The sequence below is a fragment of the Carcharodon carcharias genome, chromosome 4 (assembly GCF_017639515.1).
Source record: "Carcharodon carcharias isolate sCarCar2 chromosome 4, sCarCar2.pri, whole genome shotgun sequence".
Lineage (NCBI taxonomy): Eukaryota > Metazoa > Chordata > Chondrichthyes > Lamniformes > Lamnidae > Carcharodon > Carcharodon carcharias.
In genome coordinates this window covers 36,778,621-36,805,732 of record NC_054470.1, presented here as the reverse complement: position 1 = coordinate 36,805,732, position 27,112 = coordinate 36,778,621, and the positions used below count along the sequence as shown (strand labels likewise).

The 27,112-nt window shown below is 38.2% G+C and overlaps 1 protein-coding gene across 5 annotated transcripts in view; it reads left to right on the top strand.

Moving 5' to 3' along the window:
- Positions 1 to 27,112, top strand: part of fancc (FA complementation group C) — a 233,431-nt gene that overhangs the window by 135,144 nt on the left and 71,175 nt on the right. For all 5 annotated transcript variants that reach the window (XM_041185537.1, XM_041185534.1, XM_041185536.1 and 2 more), the window contains 2 exons: positions 8,051 to 8,207; positions 17,349 to 17,404. In XM_041185537.1, the coding sequence (XP_041041471.1) occupies positions 8,051 to 8,207; positions 17,349 to 17,404 (213 nt within the window). The remainder of the gene's footprint in view (positions 1 to 8,050; positions 8,208 to 17,348; positions 17,405 to 27,112) is intronic.

The window sequence follows — 27,112 nt, the reverse complement described above, 5'->3', positions numbered from 1 at the left end:
ATTTTGTGTGCATGTTGCAAACTCTAAGGTCCAGACATCTTTTTCTTCATTTCCAACCCATCTGCTGCAACACACTCTGCAGCCTCCTAGAACCCAAATTCTTTTGTTTCAGAATATATGAATAATTTCAGCAAGATGTAGGTAAGCAAATGAGGCTCAGATCCTCCAGTGGCACATTGTCTCCTTTCAGCGCCTTCCCACAGTGGTGTGAAGGCAGCTCTGCTTCCTGTCACAAGGCAGCACAATCCCTGACATGAGAAAAAGTAAAAAGGTAGACAATATAAAACTCTAATGAAAAATGAGCCCCAGCAGATAGAGCAAGAAATTCTGAGTAAAACTTACAAAGCGTACCACATCACTGCCGGAAAAGAATGCTGCAAAGAAGAAAATATAAACAAAATCACATATTAAATGCAGTCAAATCTCAAGGCTCAGTTGTCATGCTGAAAAAGACCAGGAACCCCATTGCAGTGCTTCATCAGAGAAGTCAGAGACCTGAAACTCTAACTCTGTTTCTCACTCCACAGATGCTGCTAGACCTGCTGAGTGTTTCCCAGCATTTTCTGTTTTCGTTTCAGATTTTCAGCATCTGCAGTATTTTGCTTTTGCAAAAATGAGTGAGTCTCTTGTCTGTTATGTGTTGCTGTTACCCCTTAGCACCCAGCCACTCTTGCTGCATTATTCAGCTTTAGATTCAGATTTTCAGATTGTACACCGCCCCAAATCTCCAAATATTGGCTTCCCATGCACTGTTAACATCATCATCCCCTGTGACACTATTTTTGGCTTCAGTATCTTTAAGTTAGAAAAGTGAAAATTGGTCATGATCCCCACATTTTATCCTGACCCTAGAATGCTGCTAGACTTGTGCACATACAGGCACTGGGTTGAGTTCCATAGTAATGCTGTAGTCTAACACTAATAGACCCAGACATGATTAATTATTGCTTGAATAAATAATGGGGTAGTGGTTGACTCTTATGCAACTGTGCCCATACCAAATATTCAAAAGAGATGTGAAAATTGGCAGAAAGAGGAGGGAAAGAAAATTTACTTGAAGCTTTTGTTTACCTCTAATAATTTTGCTACCTTTAAGTAACTACTTTCTTAGGTCAGGCAATGATGTGCATACAACAGGTGTGCAGAGGAAAGTATATTGCATCCACACTTTGTTAACCAAATATAATTTACAGTAACTCTTGAAAGTTTATATTAAATCATACCTTTTCTATTTTTGTAAGCTCTGCCTCTTACTATAACAGTAAGTCATGTCCGATGATGTAGAGTACATCATTTATTGTCATCTTGCCCATGGGCAAATCATGTAAAGCAAATTATATATGAAGTACTGCTTTGTAGAGTAATCATTTTGTATAGCTTCCAAAGACAACATTGTAGAACCTATAATGCCAGTGCACACCAAACCAAATATAGAAAAAAAAATCTGAAAAAGAACTAATTGGACTGTAACCCCTACAGATGAAGTATTCTCACGCCTTCCAATGCAACCTTCTACCATGTTTTCCTGTTAAACAATGACTTGTTTTCGCACAGTTTTCTCAGTTCTCAGAAATATTCACTACTTTTTCACTGAAGTAATTGTAATTTTCTGTTGCAAAATGCATTGTGCGTTTTTAATTATACTGACCAAAACATAGAATATTTATTTACATTATTTTTATCGTGCTATAAATTATGCAAATAACATGCACAATATAATTGTGTAATACTGAGTTTTAAACATGGTGCTGTATATAAACTAGGCAAACAAAGTAATCGGTTAATAGGACTGAATACTCAATAGTTGTATACGGGTAATTTTTTATTCAGTTATATTTAACAGTATTCAGAATTGTAATGTAACTACACTGAAGGTGATGTAATGGATTTGAACATTAGCCATTCATTAAGAGAACATATGACATGATCACCACTAGCTAATGGTATGAAAGCCTAATCACTTGTCATTCAAGGTCCTCAGGTGGAATTAGTTTTAGAATTTCAACTCAATTTATAGTGAGTAGAGGCATTCACAACAAAACTTCCTATAATTCAGCGCAAATTGGCAGCTTCATTTGGTGAGACCACAAGAATAGTTGCTTTAGAAAATGGAAAACTGTTCTTGTAAGATGATATTGAATCATTTTGGCATTACAGTGATGCCACATGAACGAATCAAACTAAGAACTATGTTGTGGTATGTTGCACTTTTAAGGTATGTAATTTGTGTGCATTTCAAATATTACTAAAAACAGAGAAAACAAATAAGTAGAGCACCTACCATATATTTTTGCATAAGTGAATAAAGGAATCCTGTAGTTCCAATTGATGATTCAGTCAGACATTAGGCACTAACATTAGTGCCTAATGAGCAGCGTAGGCTGTTGGTCATTCTTCTTGGTTCAGCGGCTGTCAGTCAGTCCTGTTGGCTAGTATAATAAGATGTTTCTGTACTCATGAATATGATGCATCTCACTACAAACTCAACTATATGCCACTCCATTCCTCTGATTAATCATTATGTACAGCTTCACCCACTGTACAGACCTTTAAATGCCACATCCTATACGTCAAAGCTTACTACCTCTGCAACATCTCTCACTGTCATTCCCATCTCAACCATTCCACCATTGGAACCCCTGCACGTAACCCCCTACAGACTTTGAGTATTGTGCCTCCTGGCCTTCTATCCTCTAATTTCCATAAACTCTAATTAGTCCAAAACTCATTGCCTGCATTCTTTCCCACAGAAAGACTTAATTTATCATTGCTAATATTGATTCCCTGTCCGCCTGTGCTTTAAATTTAAAGGCACTGGCCTTGTCATCAGATCCATCCATGGCCTTACCCTACCCCATTGCTGCAATGTAGTCAAATCTGAAATACTCTCTCATGAACTCTGACTCTGGCCATCTGTGCATCCTCCACCCCTTCACGTCCATCCAATTTTCAGTAATCTTTCTTAAACTTTCCCTTCCTGACAATTTTACTTTTTAAATTCATTCATGGGATGTGGATGTCGCTGGTTCGGCCAGCATTTATTGCCCATCCTTAATTGCCCTTGAGAAGGTGGTGGTGAGCTGCCGCTTTGAACTGCTGCAGTAGTGGTTTGATACAACTGAATGGCTTGCTAGGCCATTTGAGAGGGCACTTAAGAGTTAACCACATTGCTGTGGGTCTGAAGGTCACATGTAGGCCAGACCAGGTAAGGAGGGTAGATTTCCTTCCATAAAGGACATTAGTGAACCAGATGGGTTTTTACATCAATTGACAATGGTTAGCATTACACTTTTAATTACAGATTTTTATTAAATTCAAATGCCAACATCTGTCTTGGTGGGATTCGAACCCGGGTCCCCACAGCATTACACTGGTTCTCTAGATTGCTAGTGCAGTGACAATACTACTACACCACAGCCTTCTAAAGGCACATTGGCCCTGGTTTTGTGGTAAGAATAAAGGGGAGGCTATTAGCACTAACCATTATTAAAGAAGTAAATCAGACAGCATGCACAGTTAAACATGGAAATCAGGAAAAATAAAGGCAAAATACTGCGGATGCTAGAAATCTGAAACAAAAACAAAAAGTGCTGGAGAAACTCAGCAGGCCTGACAGCATCTGTGGAGAGAAAGACAGAGTTAACGTTTCGAGTCTCTATGACTCTTCTTCAAAGTCATACGGGCTCGAATCGTTAACTCTGTCTTTCTCTCCACAGATGCTGCCAGGCCTGCTGAGTTTCTCCAGCACTTTTTGTTTTTGTTATGGAAATCAGGAAGTTGCTGTCTGAATTCCCATGCTCCTCCGCAAGCTTTGCTCTGACAGTGTCTCCTTAATTTTTAATAGCATGATAAGTCTTAATGACTGCCAAACAATCTCTCTTACACTGAAAAATTACTTTAAATGCGGCTTCTCATTCCTTCAAATTTTAATTGTTGGAGGATTAAAAAACTATGATACTTTTTAAAAAAAACTTTTTCTTTCTGCCTTTGAGGTCAGACAAGAAAGTGGAAGTAAGGCCACAATCAGATTAGCCATGGTCTAATGGAACGGCCTTCTCCTGCTCCTATTTCTTATGATTTTTATGATCTGTCTCTTTTTTATCTCTCTCCCAACCCCATCTTTCTTTCCCTTTCTTTATTTGGCTTTTTGTGCGTGATTTGGCATTGAATTTAATATTTCAGTATACACTCCCTGGTTCATGCACTGTATTTCTCAATAAGAATGCTTCAATGTGATTGGTTGAAAAGACACACTGTTATTTGCCATCTTCACAGAAGTCCCAGATTTCCTGTAGAGGATATCATGCTCTGTAATAATTGGGAGTTGCTGAATCACAAAAGTTTGTTGGCAAGTGTAAACTTAATGAACAGCAAATGCCATTCATTTGCTGTTGATTTCAAAATGTGAGCCAAAAGCAACGCAGCTCAGTATAGTTGCTTACATAACTGGTCATTTTTGGGGTAATATGGTGGAGTTCTGAGCCATGAGTAGCTTGCTATATGAAAGGAAGTCTCTCTGGCAGATATGAGAGTGATAAATGAAGATAGTGTCTTCTGATTTGGAAAATGCACTGTCTCATGCTATGTAATGTACAATATGCTATTGGGGCTACTGATATATTATGATTAAGTATATTTTGTGTTCTGCAAATGTTTGCAGTATTTTTGCGTTTGAAGTAAACGATTGTGAGCATAAAACTGTGGCTTTAATTATTGTTGGAAGGATCTTAGGATGTTTGGCGTGGGGGTGGTGATTGCTAATGGTATTTGAGTATTTTTAAGGGGTATTAGTGTGGGACAATGGAGGGTATAAGCCTTTAGCAATTCCCACACCCAAAAGCATTGCAGTAGCTGTTTCCCAGCATTGAACCAGGAAATAATATCTGGATTTTCGCATTGGGTCTAGGAAATGTGAATTGGACCAGTTCCTGATTTCGGACACCCGAGCCCTTCACATCTGCCCATATCCGCCTTATTTTTAACCCCTGGAGATGTGGGCGCACAGGATTCAGGTTTCTTGACTCCCAAAGCAATGTCAGAGGACTGTGGGTGCTGAGGTGGGCTGGTTAGAAAACCCACACTGGTTCTCTGGGACATCAGTCCAGCTCTTCAACAGTGTTTATGGCACCTCATGTTCACCCGTCTCACCATCCCTCACCCATCCTCCATATCCTTTCATACTCCCCATACTCTCTCTATGTCCCCTCATATTCCCATGCCCCCTCCATGCTTCCTCATATGCCCCATGCCCCCTCCATGCTTCCTCATATTCCCCATGCCCCTCCATACCCGCACCCACTGTTTCATATGTCCTCCATAGCCACTCAACCAGTCTCCACTCTGTACAGTCCTCAAGAACAATGTAATAGCAATGGAAATACTTTCAACTGAACATAAACAAGCAAACCTCTAACAATCTAAATAGAACTGTCACTGAAAAGCACAACCATTCATATTTTAAAAAAAAATCCAGACCCAATGAAAAAATGTAAATTCCCTTGAGGTAATTCAGTTGTAAAAACAAACAAACATCTATTCAGTAACCACATCAAAGACAGATAATCCTTTAATTACTTCTTGAAACTGTCAATCAAACTGTGAACACAACCCCTGCTGAAATGTGGTTCTGAAGCTTTTGAAACTCAGCTAAGCATTCATAATGGGATCAATTTCAGAACAAACCGCTACAACTCCAGAAAGTGGAGAATATTGAAACTGAAAGAACAGATAGCTATTTTTTTTCTAAGCTACCCCAGAAGTCTTATTAATCAAAACAGTCCAGGAGCAGGTGGATCTTTTTTGCTAAGTGAAAATTGTTGACCTTTTTTTTCAAATTTAAGGAGCTATTACATTTAATTCACTTCAGATTATGATACTTGAATTCCCAAGCATTGTTTTCTTCAGTTTTGAATGTGCAATAGCACTACTCTAATGCATTTCAATATCTACACAATGTTGGTCAATGTAATGGTCAACTTTTCTTTGCAGGACAGAGTCCTATGATAAATCACTGCAATAAAAACACATCTAACTTATAAGGCAACATCTAATAATGACTTATTGTTAACTTGCCCCCAACAACATACCTTAGCATCCAACTCAAGAACGTGTGACATGTTTCCCATTTCTACAGCAGACATCATATGGAACCTCTGAATGAGATTGCCAATTACTGGCAAATTGGAGACTTGTTTTGTGTTGCAGTTCCTTGCCCACTAGGAACTGAATTGTAGCGTGTTTCAGATAGAATCCTTATACCAGCAAACGGGAGACTTTCATCTCATAGTTTTGGATTGGATTATAATCCAGACTCTAGATGTGAGAGGCAGGAGACCAAGTCACTATTCCACCCACTTCCTGAAAAACCTTTGCTTTTTTTGTCCCAAAATGATAATTTTGTAAAAATGCAGGTGTAATCTGCCTTTCTCAAAGTGTGTATTGGATTACATTTGTTGTTTTTTGCTTTCACTAAAGCAGCAATTGCATTTTTATTCTTACGTCCATTGTGGCAAGAGTGATTTAATTTTCTGTAAACTACACCCCTTGCTCTTAATCTGTCCCCTGCTTTTAATGTATCTCTGTAAATGTTTTTGCTTGAAAGAATTTAGTTTTAATTTTTACTGGTTTTGGCCCATTTTTTGTGAAGTAGCAAGGTTTTATCCATTCAGTTTCTCTGCAAATTCAGACTTAAGAACTCCCAAAATTGGTGAACTTGGAAGCAAATAGATTTTTAAAATTAAATCCAACAGAACAGCACAGGACTGAAGATTTTAAATTCATCTCTAATTTAAAAAAGATTAATGGTTAACAAAAACAATTGCAAAGAACACCTACCAGCTAACGAATGGCTCTTTTATCAGATGTGGGTTGACATAGGATGTTATTGCAGTTAATGATGTTTGTGAAACCATGCTTAGATCAGTGCTCAGGAATGCAATAAGATGGTAGTTATTATCGTTTTTGATATTATGCAATGTTGAGTTCTGTAATTCAGTCAGATGGTGTGAATTATTGCTGAATGGTGTCGGTATAAAGTACCAGTCAGTTAGGAATAGAGGAGAAAATATGGTGATTTTTTTTTTTTACATACTCTTTTGTATTGCTTTGTTGGGCAATGTCAGATTAAGGAAAAGAGATTTTTTGGAGTTGGGCCTATTGAGACTACTACAATTCTTTTTCAGATGAAATGGAATATGTGCAAATGAGGAAGCTTCTTCAAGTTTGAGTTGGCAGGGATTGATATGGACTGTGATTACCAGACCTCAGTCCCTCACTGATTTTTAATTTGGCTAGTGGGTGGGGTGAGGAGTCTAATCCTGAGGCAAGTCTGCCAACATTAAGCTAGTTTTCATGAGCACAAAACTGTCACTTGGAATTTCTGTAAAGTTCCTGTTCAGCTCCCCCCATAACTTCAGTGGGATATTGGAGGAAACCTGGAAAGATAGCATGCATGTCGCTTTTGCCATCTCTGTAGGTTTCCGATGATCTTCCCTTGAAGTTAAGGTGGGAGAACATCATACAAACTCTATCCATGTCTGTTCATGCACCTGGATTTATTTTGGAAGTTAATATTTTGAAAATTAAACTTAACAGGTATTTTTCTGATACAATATTCAGAAGTGCAAAAATTTGAACTTTGATATTTTTGGGTTAAAAGCTTATCAGACATCTTGCGGATTAATGGTTACCATTGTAAATTTATGATCTCAAAGTTTTGCTGAACAATGTGAGCTTTAGAATTTGTGCTAAAAATATGAATATTCAGAAGAAATTTGGTATGACCTGCGTTGCTTTCCAGTTGCACCCAGCCAACATCTTCAAGATGCTTGTTGCTTTTAGTGACAGATGTGCTTTTTGTTAATAATAGAACAATAGATAATATGAATTATACCTGATATGGTCATTTTCATAGGGATGAAGGTGAACAGTTCTGTTGTGATGTAGATCTTTTGAAGTTAGATTTAGAATTTACATGGTGAGATTTGAAATCTCATACAAATAGGAATGCTAATTTCTGAGTTTTTCTTTCTTTCCTCCCTCATCTTGATAGGAAAAAGATTTTCCTGTCTGAGGCTGCAGTGATGAGCTTGTGGCTTCGCTACCTCCCCAGTCTGGAACAAGCTATTTTCCATCTTATTGAAACTTTGATTTCTCATCCTTGTGCATCTTTACTGGAAGTCGAAGCTATTATCACGGATTCATTACTGGTAGGTCACTTAATTAGAAACGAGCTTTAGATAATTATGGTATGCTTGATTTATTCTCCAGTGAATTTACAATTGATATTTTGGAAATGGTTCAAACTCAAGGACTTTGAGAAGAATTACACTGGCAACGCTTAAGTGAGTATATTTTATTACCTATATAATAGAATACGTGAAGGGGAAAATTTTCAGGCTGTGGAGAAAAGCATGAGAGTGGAAGTAATTAGAAAGCTCTTTCACAGAGTTGGTACAGGCTTGATGGGCCTAATGACCTCCTCCTGTGCTATGAATCATAGAATAATACTTCACAGAAGGGTGCCATTTGGTCCATCATGTGTGAGCCAGCGCTTTAAAAGTGTTATACAATTAGTCTTAGTCCCCTGCTCTTTCCCCAAAGCCCTGCAACTTATTTAAAAATATAAACTTTTCTTTTCACACTTGGGTTTCCCCAGACCACACGCTATTGTTCACCTGTAGTGTGTACAGGTGACCTTCTACCAGACCGTTGTTCATGCTGCTGGTTGTTCACTGGCTGACAATAGTGAAATAGCCAAGACTACTTCTCTCTTAATTTTGTGGAAGTATCAACCCCTGAATTGCAGTTAGGATTAGGACATTTTTCTCTACTTGTGGTACTGTGTGCATGTTATTTAACACATTTAATTGACATTCCTGAGAAAGTATTGTTTGGCATTACTACATGAAAGTTCTTATGCCTATCAAATTCCAGTTCAATTGTAATACATTATGCACTTTAAAAATAAAAATGAACTGCAGGGTCCAATTTACATTCCAATTTTGAGTTGATTTAAATGGACTGCTGCTAATTTATGATTGTCTTCACTCATGCAATGTAAATCCTACCCAATCATCCAGTAGCATGCCTTAATTCACCCATGTAGTAAGGCAAACCCTGCATGGCAATAAACTTTTAAAGTGATCACAATCAGAAAATAAAAATGTAAAGGGAAAGATTACAAATTTGGCTTGTAGATTTCCTTTTTGTGCTTAGTGGTCTGTGTTGTGAGATGTTGTATGTGCCTGCATGCCACTGTAATGTAAAAGTGCTCATCAGAGCAAGGATTAATGTGGGACTGGAGAATAGCACTGCTCATGGTATGATGTATAGAGTCATATGGTAATAGTCTGAGAGAAAAGTCTAGAGAGAACACTCTGGAACCAGTCTGCATGTAGGTAACAGCACCATGCATGACCATACCTTAGATCTGTAAATAGTTAAAGGTTAACAATAAATGGTTCAGATTTAAACATACAAGACCTTCTCATCAGTGAGCCACAGCAACTCGATGCCATAATACAACATGGTTGGCAGTGATGGGAGCTTCTAAAATATATCACATTGTATCAAAATCCGGTATGGTGATCGCAGTGATATGAAAGTGGCAGCATTTTAAATGCATGAATGTAGAACAACATCCCAAGGTGTGAAAAACTAAAAGCAGCGGAAGCCAGACTTGAGACATGTGCATCTAAGGAGAAAACTTGAAGAAAATGTTAAAGAAGCTTCACGACAGACCTGGAAGTGAGGAATCCATTGGAGTGAGTGGAAGTCCATTATAGAAAATTGCAAGAACCTGAGTGACATAATTCACAAGATGGTGAGCAAAAATATAAAAAAGGTAGCTGTACTTACATTTCATAATAGGTGGCGGTTCCAAGGGCTCAAAAAGAAAGGTTAAAAAGAAACCTTCAGAAAAAAAGGCTGTCAGAGTTAAAAAGAGAAGTCTGCAATGCACAGTAACAAAAAAGACTGCAGAGCTTTATAAGAAATGCATTGCTGAATAGTTGACAGCTTGCAAGTTTAAAAAAAAGCACACCTGCCGAAACTCCTGAAGTGCAAAGTTCAAAAAGCAAGGCCCTGCAGAGGTAAAACAACAAGTGAAAAAAAATCACCCAGAAAAGAATTGCTGCTGTTTGAAAGTTCAAATGCCTTAAAAAAAAACGAAGTGGCTGATTGTCGGAGAGCCTGCCAAAATCACAAAGTGTGGGATATTCAAAAAAGCGGACCTGCAGTGACAGAACAAACAAAAATCACCCAGAATTTTGAAGTTTTAAAAAGTTTAAACAAAAGCAGCCGCAAGCATTGGAGAACTGGTCAAAGCGTGGGAAACTCTCAGATAGCGAAAACAGCAGCTGCAGAAACAGCCTGAGGGAAAAAAAATGGTTACTGGACTGACAGCTCTTAACGACATTTAAAGCTGTAACTACACAAAAACAGCCATGGACAAAAAATTGGAAGAGACCCCCAAAGAAAGGGCCACTTCCAATAAAGCACCAAGGGCAATAAAATACCTTGTTGATAAGGTAGCAAAAGACCCCAGAGAGATGGCAACAGAAGACCTCTGAGAGAAGACAACAAAGCACTCCAGAGCCAGGACAACAAAAGACTCCAGAGCGAGGTTGAAGAAAAACCCCAGAGAGAGAGAGCCAATAGATCCCAGAGCAAGAGAGACAGATAGTAGTGCAGGTTGAGCAAATGGCTATTAATGAAGGAAAGCTATCTGAGGTAACTCAAAAGATGCAAAATGGACAAAAAATAAATGAAGCTGTTCTATATAAAAAAAAATGTCCACATCACAGCTGAACTGTAAGATTTGAAGCACAAGATTCAAGCTGAGTATATACCTTTGAAAATGCACAGTATACTGAAATCTTTAATGAACTAAGCTGTTCATGATCTGAACAAGCAAATTTCAGAGATAATACAAAGGTACTAGGAGGACATAATTCCTTGATTCCACAGTTGGCAAATCAAAGCAAAAGTTAGGAAAACGTAACCAGATGTACAGCCAGGCAAAACAGCAGGCAGAAAAGGCACGCAAAGAAGTTGCGACCCTAAAGGACTCCTTGCAGAATCAATATGTAGCTATGGAAAAACATGAGCTAAAAAGAATATTGAATATTACTTCAGGAAAATGCTGCATTGGAATTATCAGTAGCAATGAAACGAGGTCTGAAACCCAGAGTGAGTTGACAAGAGGTCAATGAGAAAATTAACACTTGAAAGAACAACTGATTGTCCTTCAAGATCAAACGCAAAAGAAATGCGTAACCGATCAGCAACAGGAAGAAATGAAGACTGTCTTAAAAAGCAGAATGGAAACTTAGCAGAAGAAACTGGAGGAGACTGTACTGAAATGCAGGAAAGCTCAAGATGAAGCAAATGAGCTTCGCAAAGAAAAAGAAAACCTGTTGACAGACCTTCACACACTACAAGAATTCCTTAGGACATCGTAATTTTCCAGAGGAATAAACAAAGAGAAAGAAAATGACTTTAATGTCACTCTGAACAAACTGAATAACCAGTTGGCAGAGAAGACTCAGCAAAGTTCTATATTCCAGGAGGAAGCCTAAAGCTACAAGAAACAGACTGAAGAGCTGAAGAAGCATTTGAATGGAAAGGAGGAGACATTGAAAGGAAAAGCCAAAGAACTTTCCAAACTGTGAGCGGATAATGAAGCCATGCATAATTACAGAACTGAAACAAGTTAAGACTTTGCCGGAGTCAGACCTGTCCAACAGTGAGCCCAAAATGAAGGACAAGGACAAGAGAAAGGAAAGACAGAAATGAGATTGGAAAATGTAAATCCGACACTGAAGCACCTGACACAAGAAGAAGAAAAAGCTGAGCTGAATGAAAAGATTCCTAAGCTTGCAAAAGGATTTGAAAATAAAACAACAAAAAAATTGTGAAATTGTGAAAAAAGTGGGAATGAAGGTTCCATTTGTAAAATGTATACATTTAGCAAGAATATGGCAGACACCACGGAAAAAGAAAATTTGAGTCCACTCTAGGAATGACCAGAGTGCACATTCCATGCGGAAGGAATGGGGCAAACCCATAGTATCTGAGAAAAGCAGAATGTTGTTAATAAAGAGAAACACAACTCGAAGGAGGGCAAAAAGCTAATTAAATGGAGATAGCCAAGTACCAGAAACACAGAGTACTACTACCATTCCTTCAAACGTGACAGACCGAGATGTGGAAGTACTGTTGAGCCTCAAGACTGTCTGACTTTATAAAGTCAGAGACTTGAGATGGGGGAAGCAGGGATAGCAAGTAAAGATTGTATTACAAATGTTATACTCTGTTTGAAAGGAAAAATTTCCTTGGCGAAGATAGGGGGGTGTTGTATGATGTTCTATGTGTCTGCATGCCACTATTATAAAGGTGCTCAGCGGTGCAAGGGTTAATGTGGGACTGGAGAATAGCACCGCCTACAGTATAATGTATAGAGTCGCATGGTAATAGACTGAGAACACAGTCTTAAGAGAAAAACTCTGGAACCAGCCTGCATGAGGTAACAGCACCATGCATGAACATAGCTTGGATCTGTAAATCATTAAAGGTTAACAATAAAAGGTTCATGTTTAAACATACAAATCTCAAGATCTTATCATTGAGACATCTAAAGAACCCATATTACAACAGTGTGTGCATGTGGATTTATTTTTAGAAACTTTAAATAATTGTACTTAAACCACTGGTGCAATTCCTTGCTGTAGAATTACTCTGTGAATGGCTGATTTTTTTTGGTTTGTGTGGCATATTGATAATAAACATACAAACTTCAAACCTTTGCATCCCAGTAATTCTATGAATTGTTGCAGGTTATTGCAGCATGCATCCTGTTTCATTGAAAGTTGAATACTTTTGTGCCTGTTATATGATTTTTTTTTAAGTCGCAGTGATTTTTATTCTGGGAACCCAGAGTTACTTGTTTGCAATTAAATGTTTTTGTTTGACATCAGTAAATGCATTTTACTTGTGCAAGTACTTGTGACTGAAAAGGTGATTACCATTTCCAAATATTATCTAAGCCTACCACTTCCACTACCAAATTCTGGAATTCAATATTTGGGATGATTCAAAATAGTTGATTTTACCTTGAGTTGGTGATTGCTGCATGACTTTTTAGCTTGCACCTAGATGCTAAGGAGTTCTCTGAGCTCATGTGAAAGTTTACATTGGAAGAGCTTCTTATTCATGTGTCCCCTTGTCATTTTTTAATCTATGTTCTGGCTCTGTTGAAGTCTTGTAATTGCTTCATCTAAAGTTGGCCTTCTGGTGAATTAGTGGACAACATGCGTCTATGTTAGATTAGACTTCAACATTATCTACTGTTGTGAGAAAATAATTGCACCATAAAAACAGTTTTTTAAAATGTTTTTAAAAATTGTGAGGAAAGCAGTGAAGGAAAACCATCAAAAGTGCAATTCCGTTGAAAACCTAGGAATTCATGTCTCATCCATGTAAATACTTGTATTTAATTTGTCCCCCATAATGGAATTTTTATGTGGGTGTGTTCTTAGCCAGAAAGTTTTCCTGGCCATTGACTATCATGTGTGTTGTCATAGGCAGTGAGTAATATGCCTAAACCCAATCCCCAATGGCAGAAAATGTACGCTTTAGTGTTATGAAACAGCAGTTGGTAAAGCTGAGTTATTTAAAAATCCCAGAGGGAAACTTTAAACAACTGTCATAACCTATATTTTTAAGTGGTATGTTTGAGATGCAGCTCTAGATTCAGGAATCAGACCACCAGTTCTCGAGAAGTTTTTATATCAAACTACATGTGACATTTATTAATTTATACAAGTTAAATATATACACATGGCTACAAATTACTATTATCATAACTTCTAACAAGTTTCCAAACTAATCTCCATTAAGGTAACAACAACCCGTAAACTTTAAGCAAACACCAGGCAAAGCATTTTCACCTTACAAATTCAAAATGAGATTCCTTTCGCTTTGGTTCCTTTGCAGACGCAGTGGTGGGCTTACAGGCTTTGATCTTACATTGCCTCCACCCTGCGTACACAAAACTGCTATCTGTTATACCTAGCACATCTTATTGAATGTAAATTTTCATTGTATCACCAGCCCCTTTGAACTCCACCTCTTCTAACCATAAAACCCCTTTCATAATACCAATTTTATTAGTAATATAAACTTTGCTTGGTCTCTGCTAGTTAGGTGCCTGGTTTCACTCCCCTTCTTGAATGCCCTATTCAGCAAAATACAAATGCACTCTACCTCTCTTACATCTCAAAACTAGTATACATCAAAGCACCCAGACTAGCTGGCTTCAATCTAATTAAGACACACCCACAGACTAATCCGCTATTTAAAAAAAAATTCCAAAAACGTTATATACCTCAATAGCTTCATGACAATTGTATTATCCTATTAAATTTTACCAATTTCTGCATAAAGCTATAACATGCTTGAAGTGACCGATCTGCTGATTTTTGGCACTTATTAAATATTATTCCTAGGAAGCGCGACTTAAAATTCCTTATCAAAAATATGAGAAATGAAATAATGGAATAAAAGCAGAAGGGAGAGAGGAAAGTATGTATAAAGTTCATTGGCAGTTGATGTGACTTTTAACAAGGGAAAATATTTTGTGAAGCATGTCAGCTGTTAGTAAGATATAAAGAGCATGTACAGTACTTCACTGTAATGTCAGTGTGCAATTTATGTGAATTTATAACTACTTGGGAACACTAGATCTAATTGTTAAACTGGTTCACCTCTCTGTGTGATACAGCACCATTTAGTTTTTAAATTGTCCGCTTCTATTTGTGGCAACGGTTAAATGTGATCTGTAAAATTAATTTGAAATGCATTTTGCTTTATTCTTGTATCAAAACCTGTAAGCATGTAAAATAGATGAAAAGTTGCCTTGATTATTAGTTCCAAATTTATAACCAGCTTATGTATCAGTTTTTACTTTACAATATTATGAAGCACACCTTTCTAATGCATTTGGGTGTGACAATTTGGAAACTATCTATTTAAAGCTGATAGTGAAGAATCGATGTGTTGAAATGGGTTTCAAGGAGAAGAGGGAGGTGGCTAAGCAGAGGAGTTTAGGGAGAAAATTCCAGAATAGGAACTTGGAACAGAATAGGATATGAAGAGCAGAGTTTTGGATGAGCCAGAAAGTACAAAGGAGAAAGGATGAGATGCCGGTAAGGAAAGCGTTTGAGTAGTCAGGTCTGGTTTGATAAAGGTATAGTTGAAGGTTTCAGAGCAGAAGTAAGGATGAAGGCAGGCAATCTTACTGAGTTGAAAATATGTGGTCTTTGATGGAAAGAGTATGGACTTGGAACCTTGGAGCTGGTTAGGATGCAGAAATTATGAGCAGCTTGAGACAATGGTAAGGGAGGGAGATATAATTGATGGCAGGGGCATGGCGTTTGTGGCAGAAACTGAAGATAATGGCTTCAGCCTCCCAAATATTTAGCTATCAGTAGGAACTGGAGGCAGGTCGGTGGCATTATCAGGTATTTCAAACAGAAAGAGTTATGACTAGCTGTGTCTGATGCTGGTAACTATAAATTATGTTTTCTAGTCCTTGAATCTGCTCAACAGAAGATTCCACGATCCAAATTCTCCATACTCAAGAAAATCTTAAAAGACATCTATTGTTTATCCTTTTCCTCATGGGATAAACCAGGAAACTATATATCACTTAACTTTACCTCAGTTGTAGATACATTTCTAGAGTTCATAATACAGGATGAAATTGGTGAACATTTAAAACAACATGGGCTAATTGGGGACAGTCAGCATGGATTTGTAAAGGGCAACCATGCTTATTTTCTTAAAGAAATCATTATGTAGGTGAAGGAAATGCACTAAATATCATACATGTGGACTTAAAGATATTTTATAAGGCAAATAAAGAGGCTTGTTATAAAATTAAAGTCCATGTCATTTAAATGAATATATAACACATGATTAAAGAGGCTGTTGGAAACCGTAAAGCAAAGTGTAAGGATAAATATGTGTAGGGGTGTGCCCCAGGGATCTGTGCTGGGACCTCTTTTCCATTTTATAGAAATGTTTTGGACTTGGCATTAGAGGAGTGGATTTGCATTGTCAGATTAATGGAATGGACATTTTGATGCAAAGAAAAGTAGAGTAGTACAATTTGGGGAAAAGAACTGTGGAAAGAGATATATCCTAAATGGGTAAACTTTTAAAGTGGAGAAATAAACCTGAAAATGGAGTTACATAATTTGAGAATCGGAGTGTAGATTATAAAATGTGTGTCTGTGTACATTCATTGCCTCTCCCTTTAAAGCGAGTATTGTATCTGTTGTAGTCAACCTGTTACAGGAAGGATATAACTTGTAATAACATATAAAGGTTACAGTGAAAATTCACTAGAATTAAATCAGGAGTGACCAGTTATAGTTGTAAGAAAAGACTTGAGAATTTGGGCTGTTTGCACTGTAATAGATAATGAAGGGGGATCTAAAAGGTTGTCAATAAATGGAATGTTTTTGAGGAGTAAACACTAAAAAGATAGTTTACATTGATTGGTGATTTTTTTAAACCAGGTAATATAAGCTGAATATCATTTGAAAGTATTTCACACAGGAATATTTGGGCATGGATTGCTTTACCACAAGTAGTTATTGATGCAGAGACTATAACATCACGGATTTAAGTAAATACTTGAAGTGGACAGATGTAAAAGGAGATGAAGAAAAGACAGGAAATAGGGTTAGAATAGACTGGTGCAGTAGGCCAAATGGCCATCTGGGAAATGTCAGATTACAGAAATGCAACAAAACAGTTGAAGAACTTTTTAACTGTTAATAGAGATATGCTGCATTTTATAATTTATTAATTTAAAAATAACTAAAAATGAAAGCTTCTTGAAATGTTTTCCAAATATGAATAATTTGCCTTGATCTCTAAAAGCTAGTTACTATATTATTTCTCTCATGGAATTAAATTACTTTGACTTAAGAATTAACAACTGGGAAAATTCAACAATATTAATTGTTTGTCTAAATTGAAAACTTTGGCAATTGCAGCAGTGTCTCTGGAATTCACTAACACAGATTATTGTGATTTTAAATGGAATATCTATGGAACTATTCAATGAAATTCAACATGATTGTGTGAACATCCTGCTTATTTTTAGCATGTCAAATTTACTTTCAACTTAAAATATTTTAAATGGTAACCTTCATGCAGTCTGCCTGTATGAAAAAAAATGAAAATAATGTGATACTAAGTTTGCAATTGTTCAAGCAACCAACATTGATTTATACAAAAGCAAGATTACGATAACTGACATTTTATTTCTATTACAGCCTAAAGCAGCAGCCTATCATCCATCATTATTTAGGGTACTTGATAACTTTTTCAGGTAAGAATGATATGATGATTTAAGCACTAGTCACTTTTGTGCAAATAGATGGGCCTTGTCCCTTCTTATCTCTGTAACCCTCTAAAGTGTGATGAAAATATTTACCACCTTTAGTTCGTAGGTCGGGAACTCTGGTTCCTGATGAACATGGACCTCCTGTGCATGCACTGGCGGGAAAATGGCTGCACATGCGCAGTTCGGGTCTTTTTTAGGCTCTTCAGGCTGGGGACCAGCCCTGCGTGCCTGCGCAGAAGAAGAGAAACAGAATGGCATGAAAATGCAGGTCAGATGACCTGAGATGGAGCGCCATTAACTTGTTGGTGTCCCAGAGAGCAGGACACGGGAGGGAGACAGGGAGAAGGTCCCAAACCGGGGTGGGGATGGCAGGGCAGGGAATGGTCCCATAAGGCAGCCCCAGGCAAGGCATAAAAGCCAGGGTACAGAAATAACTCCTTTATGTTAAGTTAAAGAATGGAGATGCATAATAGACTCCGAATTCAAGAAAGAGCTGCAGTGAGGAGACTTTGAGCGAAGTGGGCATGAGAGGAGCCCTGAAGATTCAAGAAGGCAGCCAAAGGTTGATGACACTGTGCTGCGGGCTGTTGAGGCTAAGGTAACCCTTTGGAGCAGTGATGTTCTATTTGGCATGACCCAAGATCTGAGAATGTGTGTGGAAAGTGAAGCTTGCACGTACTCAGATCTAGGGGAAAAGTATCTCAGAAGGCAAGGTTGAAACCTTGCGGGTGGGTCATTTTTGAAGATGTCCAAGTGGGAGCATCTTTTGAAGAGAATTCCAAGGTGAGATCTTCAGATGTAGAGATTGGAAACTCTTGTGAGAAAGATAAAGTTGCATTAAGATTGGTTGGCTCACAATGTAACAAACATCTGAGTAGGTTGTTGGGAAATCCATGGAATCTATTTTGGTTGTATCTGTCAGCTGTTGTATAGTGTGGTGTGTCTGACCACAGTTGGCCTGTTAATTCACATGTACCTCATAGTTACCCTGAATGTTAAAGTGTAAGATAAATATTGTAAGTTGTTTTACCTTTCTGAACTTGTACAGTAAAGTTTATTTTTGATTGTTTCAAATCCATAGAATCTTGTAGCTTTATGCACTTAGTAAGCATCTTGTCTCTCAAACTTGATCTACTTTAAACAAAGCGTTATTGGTCCCTAACTGGATTCCATCTCCCACATCAACATAAAACAGTTGAACGTAAAAACAGTATGCAGATGAAACTAAGTTGAAAGGCACAGTAAGCAGTGCAGATGTGAACAGAAGTTACAAAATGACTTGGACAGATGGAGTAGGAAGAGTTTGACTTTGGGAATTGTACAGTCATCCAGTTTGGATCCAAGTAAAATAAGTCAAGAGTATTTACTAAATGATGAGAAACTAGGAATTATGAAGGAGCCAGGAGATTTTGGTGTCCTTTTACACAAATCACTAAAAGATAGCAATCAATAAAGTTAATTGAATGTCATTCTTTTATCTCAAGGAGGCTGGAATTCAAAGGGGAGGAACATACGCTTCAGTTTAGAGCCTTGGTCACATCCCACTGGTAGAATTTTCAACTCTTGGGCTCTGGCACAATAGTGGGACCAATGGGAGGTCGGAAACTTGATTACTGCAGGATCAATTTTGTCATGTCTCTTTAACTGAGCCACGGCATTAACAAACTGCTTCAGGATTTCCTGAGCAGAGTGTTTTTTCTTGGGATGCCGTGCCAAATCTGTTTAAGGACTGGTTCCTCAGGCTGCAGTAACCATAGCAATGGAGAGGAAACCTGCGAATGTTGCCTCCCCACCCTCCTGCTCTGCCCCAATCTCTCATTCTTACCCAGAGATCCTGCTTTGGAATCTGAGATGATGGTTGCCAAAGACAGGAGGAAGTGGCCAGCCTCATCAACCAAGGAGAAGTAACTGAGTCAGCAGCAGAAACATGGCCCTTTAGACTTGGAGTCAGTGCATCAAAAGGATCAAAGACCTCAGGAAGGCAGGAAAGGCAGAAAACTTTCAGGTGCCAAACTCCTTACTCTACCTTTAGTGTTCTCCTGCATACCACTCTTCAGCTTTGCGCACTTTGAGCTTCACTCATTCGTCTCTCTCAAGGCACCTCCTTGCATCACCATCTGAACAGTTAACACACACTCATCCTCATCCTCAGGAATGATATATTGGTTTTGCATAGTGGATGCATAGTGCAGAATCACTAGAATGATATTTGCCTTTGAATGGTTAAGTTATGAAAACATGTTGCATAAACCTGTCACATATTTGCTGATAGAAGATTGGTGATTTAATTAAGCTGTTTAAAATTACATCAACAGATATAAATTTATTAAGTAAATCAAAACTCTGAGTTTAGTGTTGCAAGGCCATTTTTGTTTATGGAACAACTCACATTCGAATTCTTGAGGCTATGTAAGCAAATTGCACAAATAGATGGTGAATTAAAATTAAGAACATCAAAATTTTTTGAGACTTTTTGACTCCAACATATAAGGAATCTTTCTGGGAGGTATTTCAGATTGGGTGTTTAAGATTTTGCTGTCCTGAAGTTATTTTCATTGATGCAGCTTATTGACCATTGCCAGGGTTCAGGGCATTTCCTTGAGGCTCGAGAAGAACTTGGATTGGAACAGAAAGATCCAGTTGTCATGGTCCACAAAGGTACCAAGACATGGGTAGGACTAAGAAAGAGGTTCTATAAGGGAGTTTGTGCAGCAAGGGGTTAAATTAGGAAGCAAAACCATAAAGATGGTAGTTGCTGGATTGCTGAACCATGAACAAATTGGCATAAGGTCAGTAATATTAGAGTTGAACGTGTCGCTCAAAGATTGGTATGGGGGAAAAGGGTTTCAATTGAGATCAGTGGATTGGAGAAAAATTGATTTTATGGGGTTGAGAATAGAACTTGGGAAAACAAAATGGGCAATATTGATAAATAATGACAAACAACAATGTCAAACAAGAAAAACAGTATTGGCAAACAGCAATCTAGCACAACACCAGGAAACATTCAAAACAGTGTTCACCAGCGTGTCGTAAATATTCCGCTAAAAGGAAAAGACCAACTGAACACTTGTGAGATGGATGAATAAAGACAAAAGGGAACAATTGAGGATTAGGGAAAAAAGCATGCAATAAGGATGTAAACAGCAGAAGAGTACATGATCAGCAAGAATATGAAAAGATTGGGAGAGTAGTCAGTAAAACAAATGGGAAGACAAAGAGGAATAATGAAATTAAATTGTCAAGAAACATAAAATAGTAAAATATTTTACAAGCACATCAATAAGAAAAGGAAGGCTGTAATGGGAATAGGACCCGTTAAGGGAGAGACAGGATAATACCACAGGTAGCAACAGAGAGATGGCAGAAATATTAAATAATTATTTTGCTTCGGTATTCACTAGGGAGTTGGATAGCTAGACATGATGTTGAATCAAGAGATGAGCAATGCAATATCTGCACTTAAAATAAAGGGGACATATTAAATAAATTAAACAAACTGGCTCAGACAGATTGTAAATACGTATGTTATAAAAGCATCAAGAAAAGAGGTAACAGAGACATTATCTAACAAATTATTAAATATGTGCAGTAAAGGTGTAGTGCCAGAGAACTGGTAGATAGTGAATGTAATTCCTATATTTAAGAAGCGGAACAGAACATGCTAAGGGAATTGTAGACCAGTCATCTTTAGCACCAGCGGTAGGAAAAGTAATGGAATCCCTGCTAAAGGAAAGAATAAAAGAACATCTGGCAGTGAAAGATGTAATAATGAATAATCAGCATGGATTTCGATAGGGTAAATCTTGTTTGATCTACCATATTGAATTTTTTGAGGTAACTGAGAGAGTAGACAATGCAGGAGATGTAATTTATCTGGGGTTTCAAAAAACCTTCAATAAGGTGCCCCATAGACTAATGAATAGATTCAGAAAATATGGGCAAGTGGCAGAATGGATTCCTAGTTGCTTCAAGATAGAAAACAGAAAGTGGAAGTAAAGGGTGGTTATTCAGAGTGACAAGGTGTGACATGGTATTCCACAAGGATCAGTGCTTGAACCACAGCTACTCCCAATTTACACTAATTATTTGGATTTTGGATTCAAAAACACAATTTCTAAATTTGTAGATGACACCAAATTTTGGGGGAGTGGAAGGTGGATAGTCAATACTGAAGAGAATTGCAGCAAATTATAGACAGCTGTTAATAAACGTGCAGAGTGGGCAAATAATTGGCAAGTGAAGTCGAACACAGATAAATGTAAGGTGGTACATTCAGTAGGAAGAATAAGGAGGTCAGTTATTACTTGCAAGGTGGGGTACTATGAAGGAATTCGTATCAATAAATAATGCAATAATGAAGGGTTCTAAGGTAAAACAGTTATTTTCCTATAAATAAGAGATTAAATAATTTAAAAGGGTTCATTTTTTTGAAAGGACAGTGCCAAACTACAGACTTGTCTTTTTGCAGCATTAAGGTAATAGGGAGACAATCAAAAACTGAACACCATATTTTTTTTTGCACACAATCAGGAAAGACAACACAATGTAGGATTTGATCAATGAGTTTACACTGATAATCGTAGACCACGCTTAACTGAAATTTTTACAACCTAGAACCATATTATAATCGTAAAACACAGACTCCTGATAAATGGAAATTAACCACCACATTCCCCACAAGCTTGGCTTTCCTAGAATCAATGAGACCCATGGCTTTTTATGTAGAATTTGACAGTTATATAAATTTTCTTAGAATCTAAAATGGCTGTCCTTAGGTAGAAATTAACAGTGATCAAAACCAATAGGAGTAAAGATGTCTTGCTTCAATTGTAAAGAACCTTGGTTAGACTGCACCTGGAGAATTGTGTATATTTTTAGTCCCCTTACCTAAGGAAGGGTATACTTTCCATAGAATGACTGCAACAGTGGAGGTTCACCAGTCTAATTCCTGGGATGCCGGAACTGTCCTATGAGGAGAGATTGAGGAGCTGGGACTGTATTCTCTATAGAGTTCAGAAGAATAAGAGGTAATCTCATTGAAACTTACAAATTCTTAAGGGGTTAGACAAGGTAGTTGCAGGAAGGATGTTTCCCTTGGCTGGGGGTACACAGTCACAGAATAAGGGGCAAGCCATCTAGGACTGAGATGGGGAGGAATTTCTTCACTCAGAGGTTATTGAATCTTTGGAATTCTCTACCTCAGGGCTGTGGAAGCTCAGTCATTGAGTATATTTAAGACTGAGATCGATAGATTTCTAGATACTAATGACATGAAGGGACATGGGGATGGTGTGGGAAAATGCCCTGGAGTTAGATGATCAGCCATGATCTTGTTGAATGGCAGAGCAGGCTTTAGGGATTGGATCGCCTACTCCTGCTCCTATGTTCCTATTTTCCTAAATCTGGAACATAAAGAGGCTGAACATAATTACAATTAAAATACATCCCTATACATAAGGAATTAGCAATGCAGCCTCAAAAAACAGTATAAATATTGCGAACAAATATGAGTTTCTCAGATTCCTTAACTGTCTTAGGTGTCTCTCATCACAAGGTAAAGGTTCAACTGCTGAGGCTCAGTAAAGATAATGAGCTAACTGTAGTCTTCACTCAGGGAATTATGACAAATTCTACTTTAATAATTGATGGAAATCCTACTTAAAAGGTTTTACTGTAACAATAATTGAACTTTAAAACTGGGTTATCTACTAGAAATAAGATCGCTTCCTTCCTAGAACCTATTTAACATTGTGATTGGCTGTTTCCACCTGACTTTGAGTTGCATGTTCAGTTCTTAACAAGCTTTTATATATAATAGAATTTATGTTGTCTCACATAGTCTTCTGTATTGCTAACTCGTGAACTCGACTCCATATCCTCTTTGATGGGGGAGTACATTACTAAGAAGTAGCTCATACCCTAATATTATCTGGGATATTATAATCTGTTTTAAACCTAGGCTATCCAGAGGATTGTAATAATCTCAGCTGGCCTCCTTTGTGGAGAGATGGATCAGTCCTTTGGACCCTTTAGCCTCTTCAGGATTTGCCTTTCTCAACCTAAAATTGAGAGGAACCATCTGATAGGCTCTGCTGATCTGGAATTGTCCCAAAAAGGGGCTAGGATTATAATCCACCATAGTAGAGGAACAAAGGAATCTACGAGTACAAATACATCAATCATTAAAAGTTCCACCACAGGTTAGCAAAGCCATAAAATGCAAATCAAGCACTAAGCTTTATTTCTAGAGGGATAGAATTAAAAATTGGGGAAGTTATGTTAAACCTTTGTCAAACCTTGGTTAGACCTCTCAAGAGTACTGGCCTCCCATGATAGTTGACCTAGGTGGTCTTTCTTCTTGCACTGTTCCTGTCTTGGTACTGTTCCTCCCTTTTTTAAAACCGCTGTTACCATCCCCTCCCTAAAAATAAAAACCTCTTCTCTATCATCTCATATATAGCCGCCTTTTCTTCTCCATGGTCTCAAGTGTTAAAATCTACAGTTTTTTTTATCCCTTCAGTCTGACTTCTGCCCTCTTTGCAGCACTAAAATGGCCCTAGTCAAAGTCATGAATAGCATCCTCTGCCACAGTGACCATGGTGCATTATTCCTTCTTGTCCTCCTTGACTTTTTGTGGCATTTTGTGTAGTTGACTGTACTGTCTTCCTCCTTCAATGTTTCTGTTCTGTTGTTCAGCTTCATGGAAGCTAGATGCCCAGGACCTGATGGCCTATATAGACAAGAACACAAGAATTAGGAGCAGGAGTAGGCAATTCGGCCCCTCAAGCTTGCTTTGCCATTCGATAAGATCATGCCTGATCTAATTGTGATCTCAACCCAACTTTCCTGTCTGCCACCCACCATCATCCCCCCCACCCCAGTGCCCCCATAGCCCCTAACTCAGTCTTATGTATATTCAATGAGCCAGCCTTCACTGCTTTCTGGGGAAGAGTATTCCACTGACCAATGACCCACTGAGAAAATAATTTATTCTAATTTCTAAACTGAGTCCCATAGTTCTAGACTCCCACGCAGGGGGAAATATTCTCTCATCATCCCCCCTGTCAAGTCCCCTCAGGAACTTGTATGTTTTAATAAGATCACCTTTCATTCTTCTAAATTCTAATTGGTTAGGTCCCACCTGTCCAACTCAGGACTCAGTCAAGTGAACATTTGAATTGCTTCCAGTGCACTTATAGCCTTCCTTAAGTTGAGCGACCCAATACTGCAAACCGTACTCCAGATGTGGTCTCACTAAGGCCCTGTACAATTTTAGCAACTGTTATGATCCCAGCTGAGGTTACCCCTGGGCAAACCTGATCCCAGAGTGGAACCCAGCTTGATAGATCCTAACTTCTATTTGTTTAAATACATGGAGAGTAGCCACTGAACAGTCACCGGAGTCATCTAATGAACTTTTAACAAAAGAATAAAACATTTATTTAACAATAAGGGATGAACTATATTACAATACTCCTTCACCCACAAGTATACCTTTACAGATATATACAGATTTGTAACGATAACACAAGTCACTCTAATTATTCTCTAATGTTCACAGTAAGTACACAGTCCATGTAAACCAACAGGCACCCTGTAGTCAGACACACCACACTTTGAAACCAAGTGACAGATGCCACCTCAACCAGATGCCAAGGATCTCTCCTCAACTCCCCCACAGAATCTCGTCACACCATGAGCCAAGCAGTCTCACTGAACTCCGTCTTTCACATGAGGGCTTCCAATCTCCACTTTCCAAGAACTCACTTTGAGCCTTCTCCTAAACCGATGCTTTTTTTCAGACAACTTCCGCAAGGGCTCACCTCCAGGGTTTCAAACTCTCCTTTCGATGTTCCTCTTCTCTGGGTCACCACATGCACTCAAGCTGTCTTCCACACTCAGCTGTCAACAGTACCACTGCTTCACATGCCTATGTCAAAATTACAAACCTTCAGTTGTCTCTTTGGACCTTCTTGCCACTTGCAAGCTGTTCTCGCTTTAAATCTGCTTTCTGTAGCTTTTGTCTCTTTAAATTTGAAGTTTGGAGCCTTTCTCTCTGCCCCTCACTCATAATTTTATTAACAGGACCTTTTCTAGGTTCCTGTCGTTCCCTGACTAGAAGGTCTGCTTGGGACTTTCCCCTTTTCCACTACCCTGGATTTTGGTGTCTTTTCTTTAGCTAGGGACTGGCTATCTGTCTCTTCTAGGTGGCTTCTGCTTGGCAGCTGTCTTCAAAACAACTGAACTCCAACAGCTTCCAAAATCAAACTGCTATTTCTCTTCTTGTATGTGTGTCTGGGGGAGGGACCTGCTGCTCTGGACCCCTGTTGCTAGGCAACAACTCCATTCTTCTACTCTTGATTATTTACCTTAGCTGTAGCCGTTGTAAAAACCTCATTAGAAATGCAAGTACCTTTTAAAAGTGAAACTAAAACTCAATTTGAACTTTTCTTAACACACAGATACAGAAGTACAGATCAAGCTTAAACATTAACGCTAAAACTTATTTCTAACACTCGAAAAATACAAATATAACTTAGTTAAATCTCTATTACCTAACACAACACTTTCCTACTCCTTTATTCTATTACCCTTGCAATAAATGCCAACATTCCATTTGCCTCCCTAAACACATGCTGCACCTGCATGCTATTTGGGATTCATATACAAGGACACCTAGATCCCTCTGCACTCTTTCCATTTAAATAATTTTCTTGCCAAAGTGGACATTTTCCCACATTATACTCCATTTGCCAATTTCTTGGCCATTCACTTAATCTATCTAAATTCCTTTGCAGACTTTCTACCTCCTGTTGACAACTTACTTTCCTCCTTATCTTGGTGTCATTGGTAAATTTAGCTGCCATGCATTCAGTCCCTTCATCCAAATCATTGATATCAATTGCAAATAGTTGAGGCCTCAACTGATCCCCGTGGCACTCACCAGTTACAGCTTGGCAACCTGAAAATGACCCATTTATCCCTAGTCTCTGTTTCCTGTTAGCTAACTAATCCTCTATCCATGCTAATATGTTAACCCCTACACCATGAGCTCTTATTTCATGAAGTAATCTTTGGTGTGGCACCTTAACAAATTCCTTTTGGAAATCCAAGTACACCATAGCTACAGGTTCCCTTTTATCCACCTTACTTGTTACTCCCTCAAAAACTCATATAAAAAATAGTCAAACATGGTGTCCCTTTCAAAAAACCATGTTGACTCTGCCTCATTTTATTATGATTTTCTAAATGTCCTTCTATTACCTCATTAATAATGGCCTATAGTTTCCTGGTTTCCCCCTGAATAGCAGTGTCACATTTGCGATTTTCTAATCCGCTGGGACCTTTCCAGAATCTAGGGAATTTTGGAAGATTGCAAGTAATGCATTTATTATCTCTGCAGCTACTTCTTTTAAGACCCTAGGATGCAGGCCATCAGGTCAGGGGGGCTTGTCAGGTTTTAGATCTAATAGTTTTCCCAGTACTTTTTCCCTATTGATGGTGATTGTTTTAAGTTCCTTCCTCCCTTTTTACTCTTGATTTTCAACTATCGTCGGGATGTTTTTGTGCCTTCTACAGTGAAGACACCAATTACCTATTCAACACTTCCATTGTTTCCTTGTTTCCCATTATTTCTCACCCTCTAATGAATCGATGTTCACTTCAGTTACTCTTTTTTTAAAATACTTG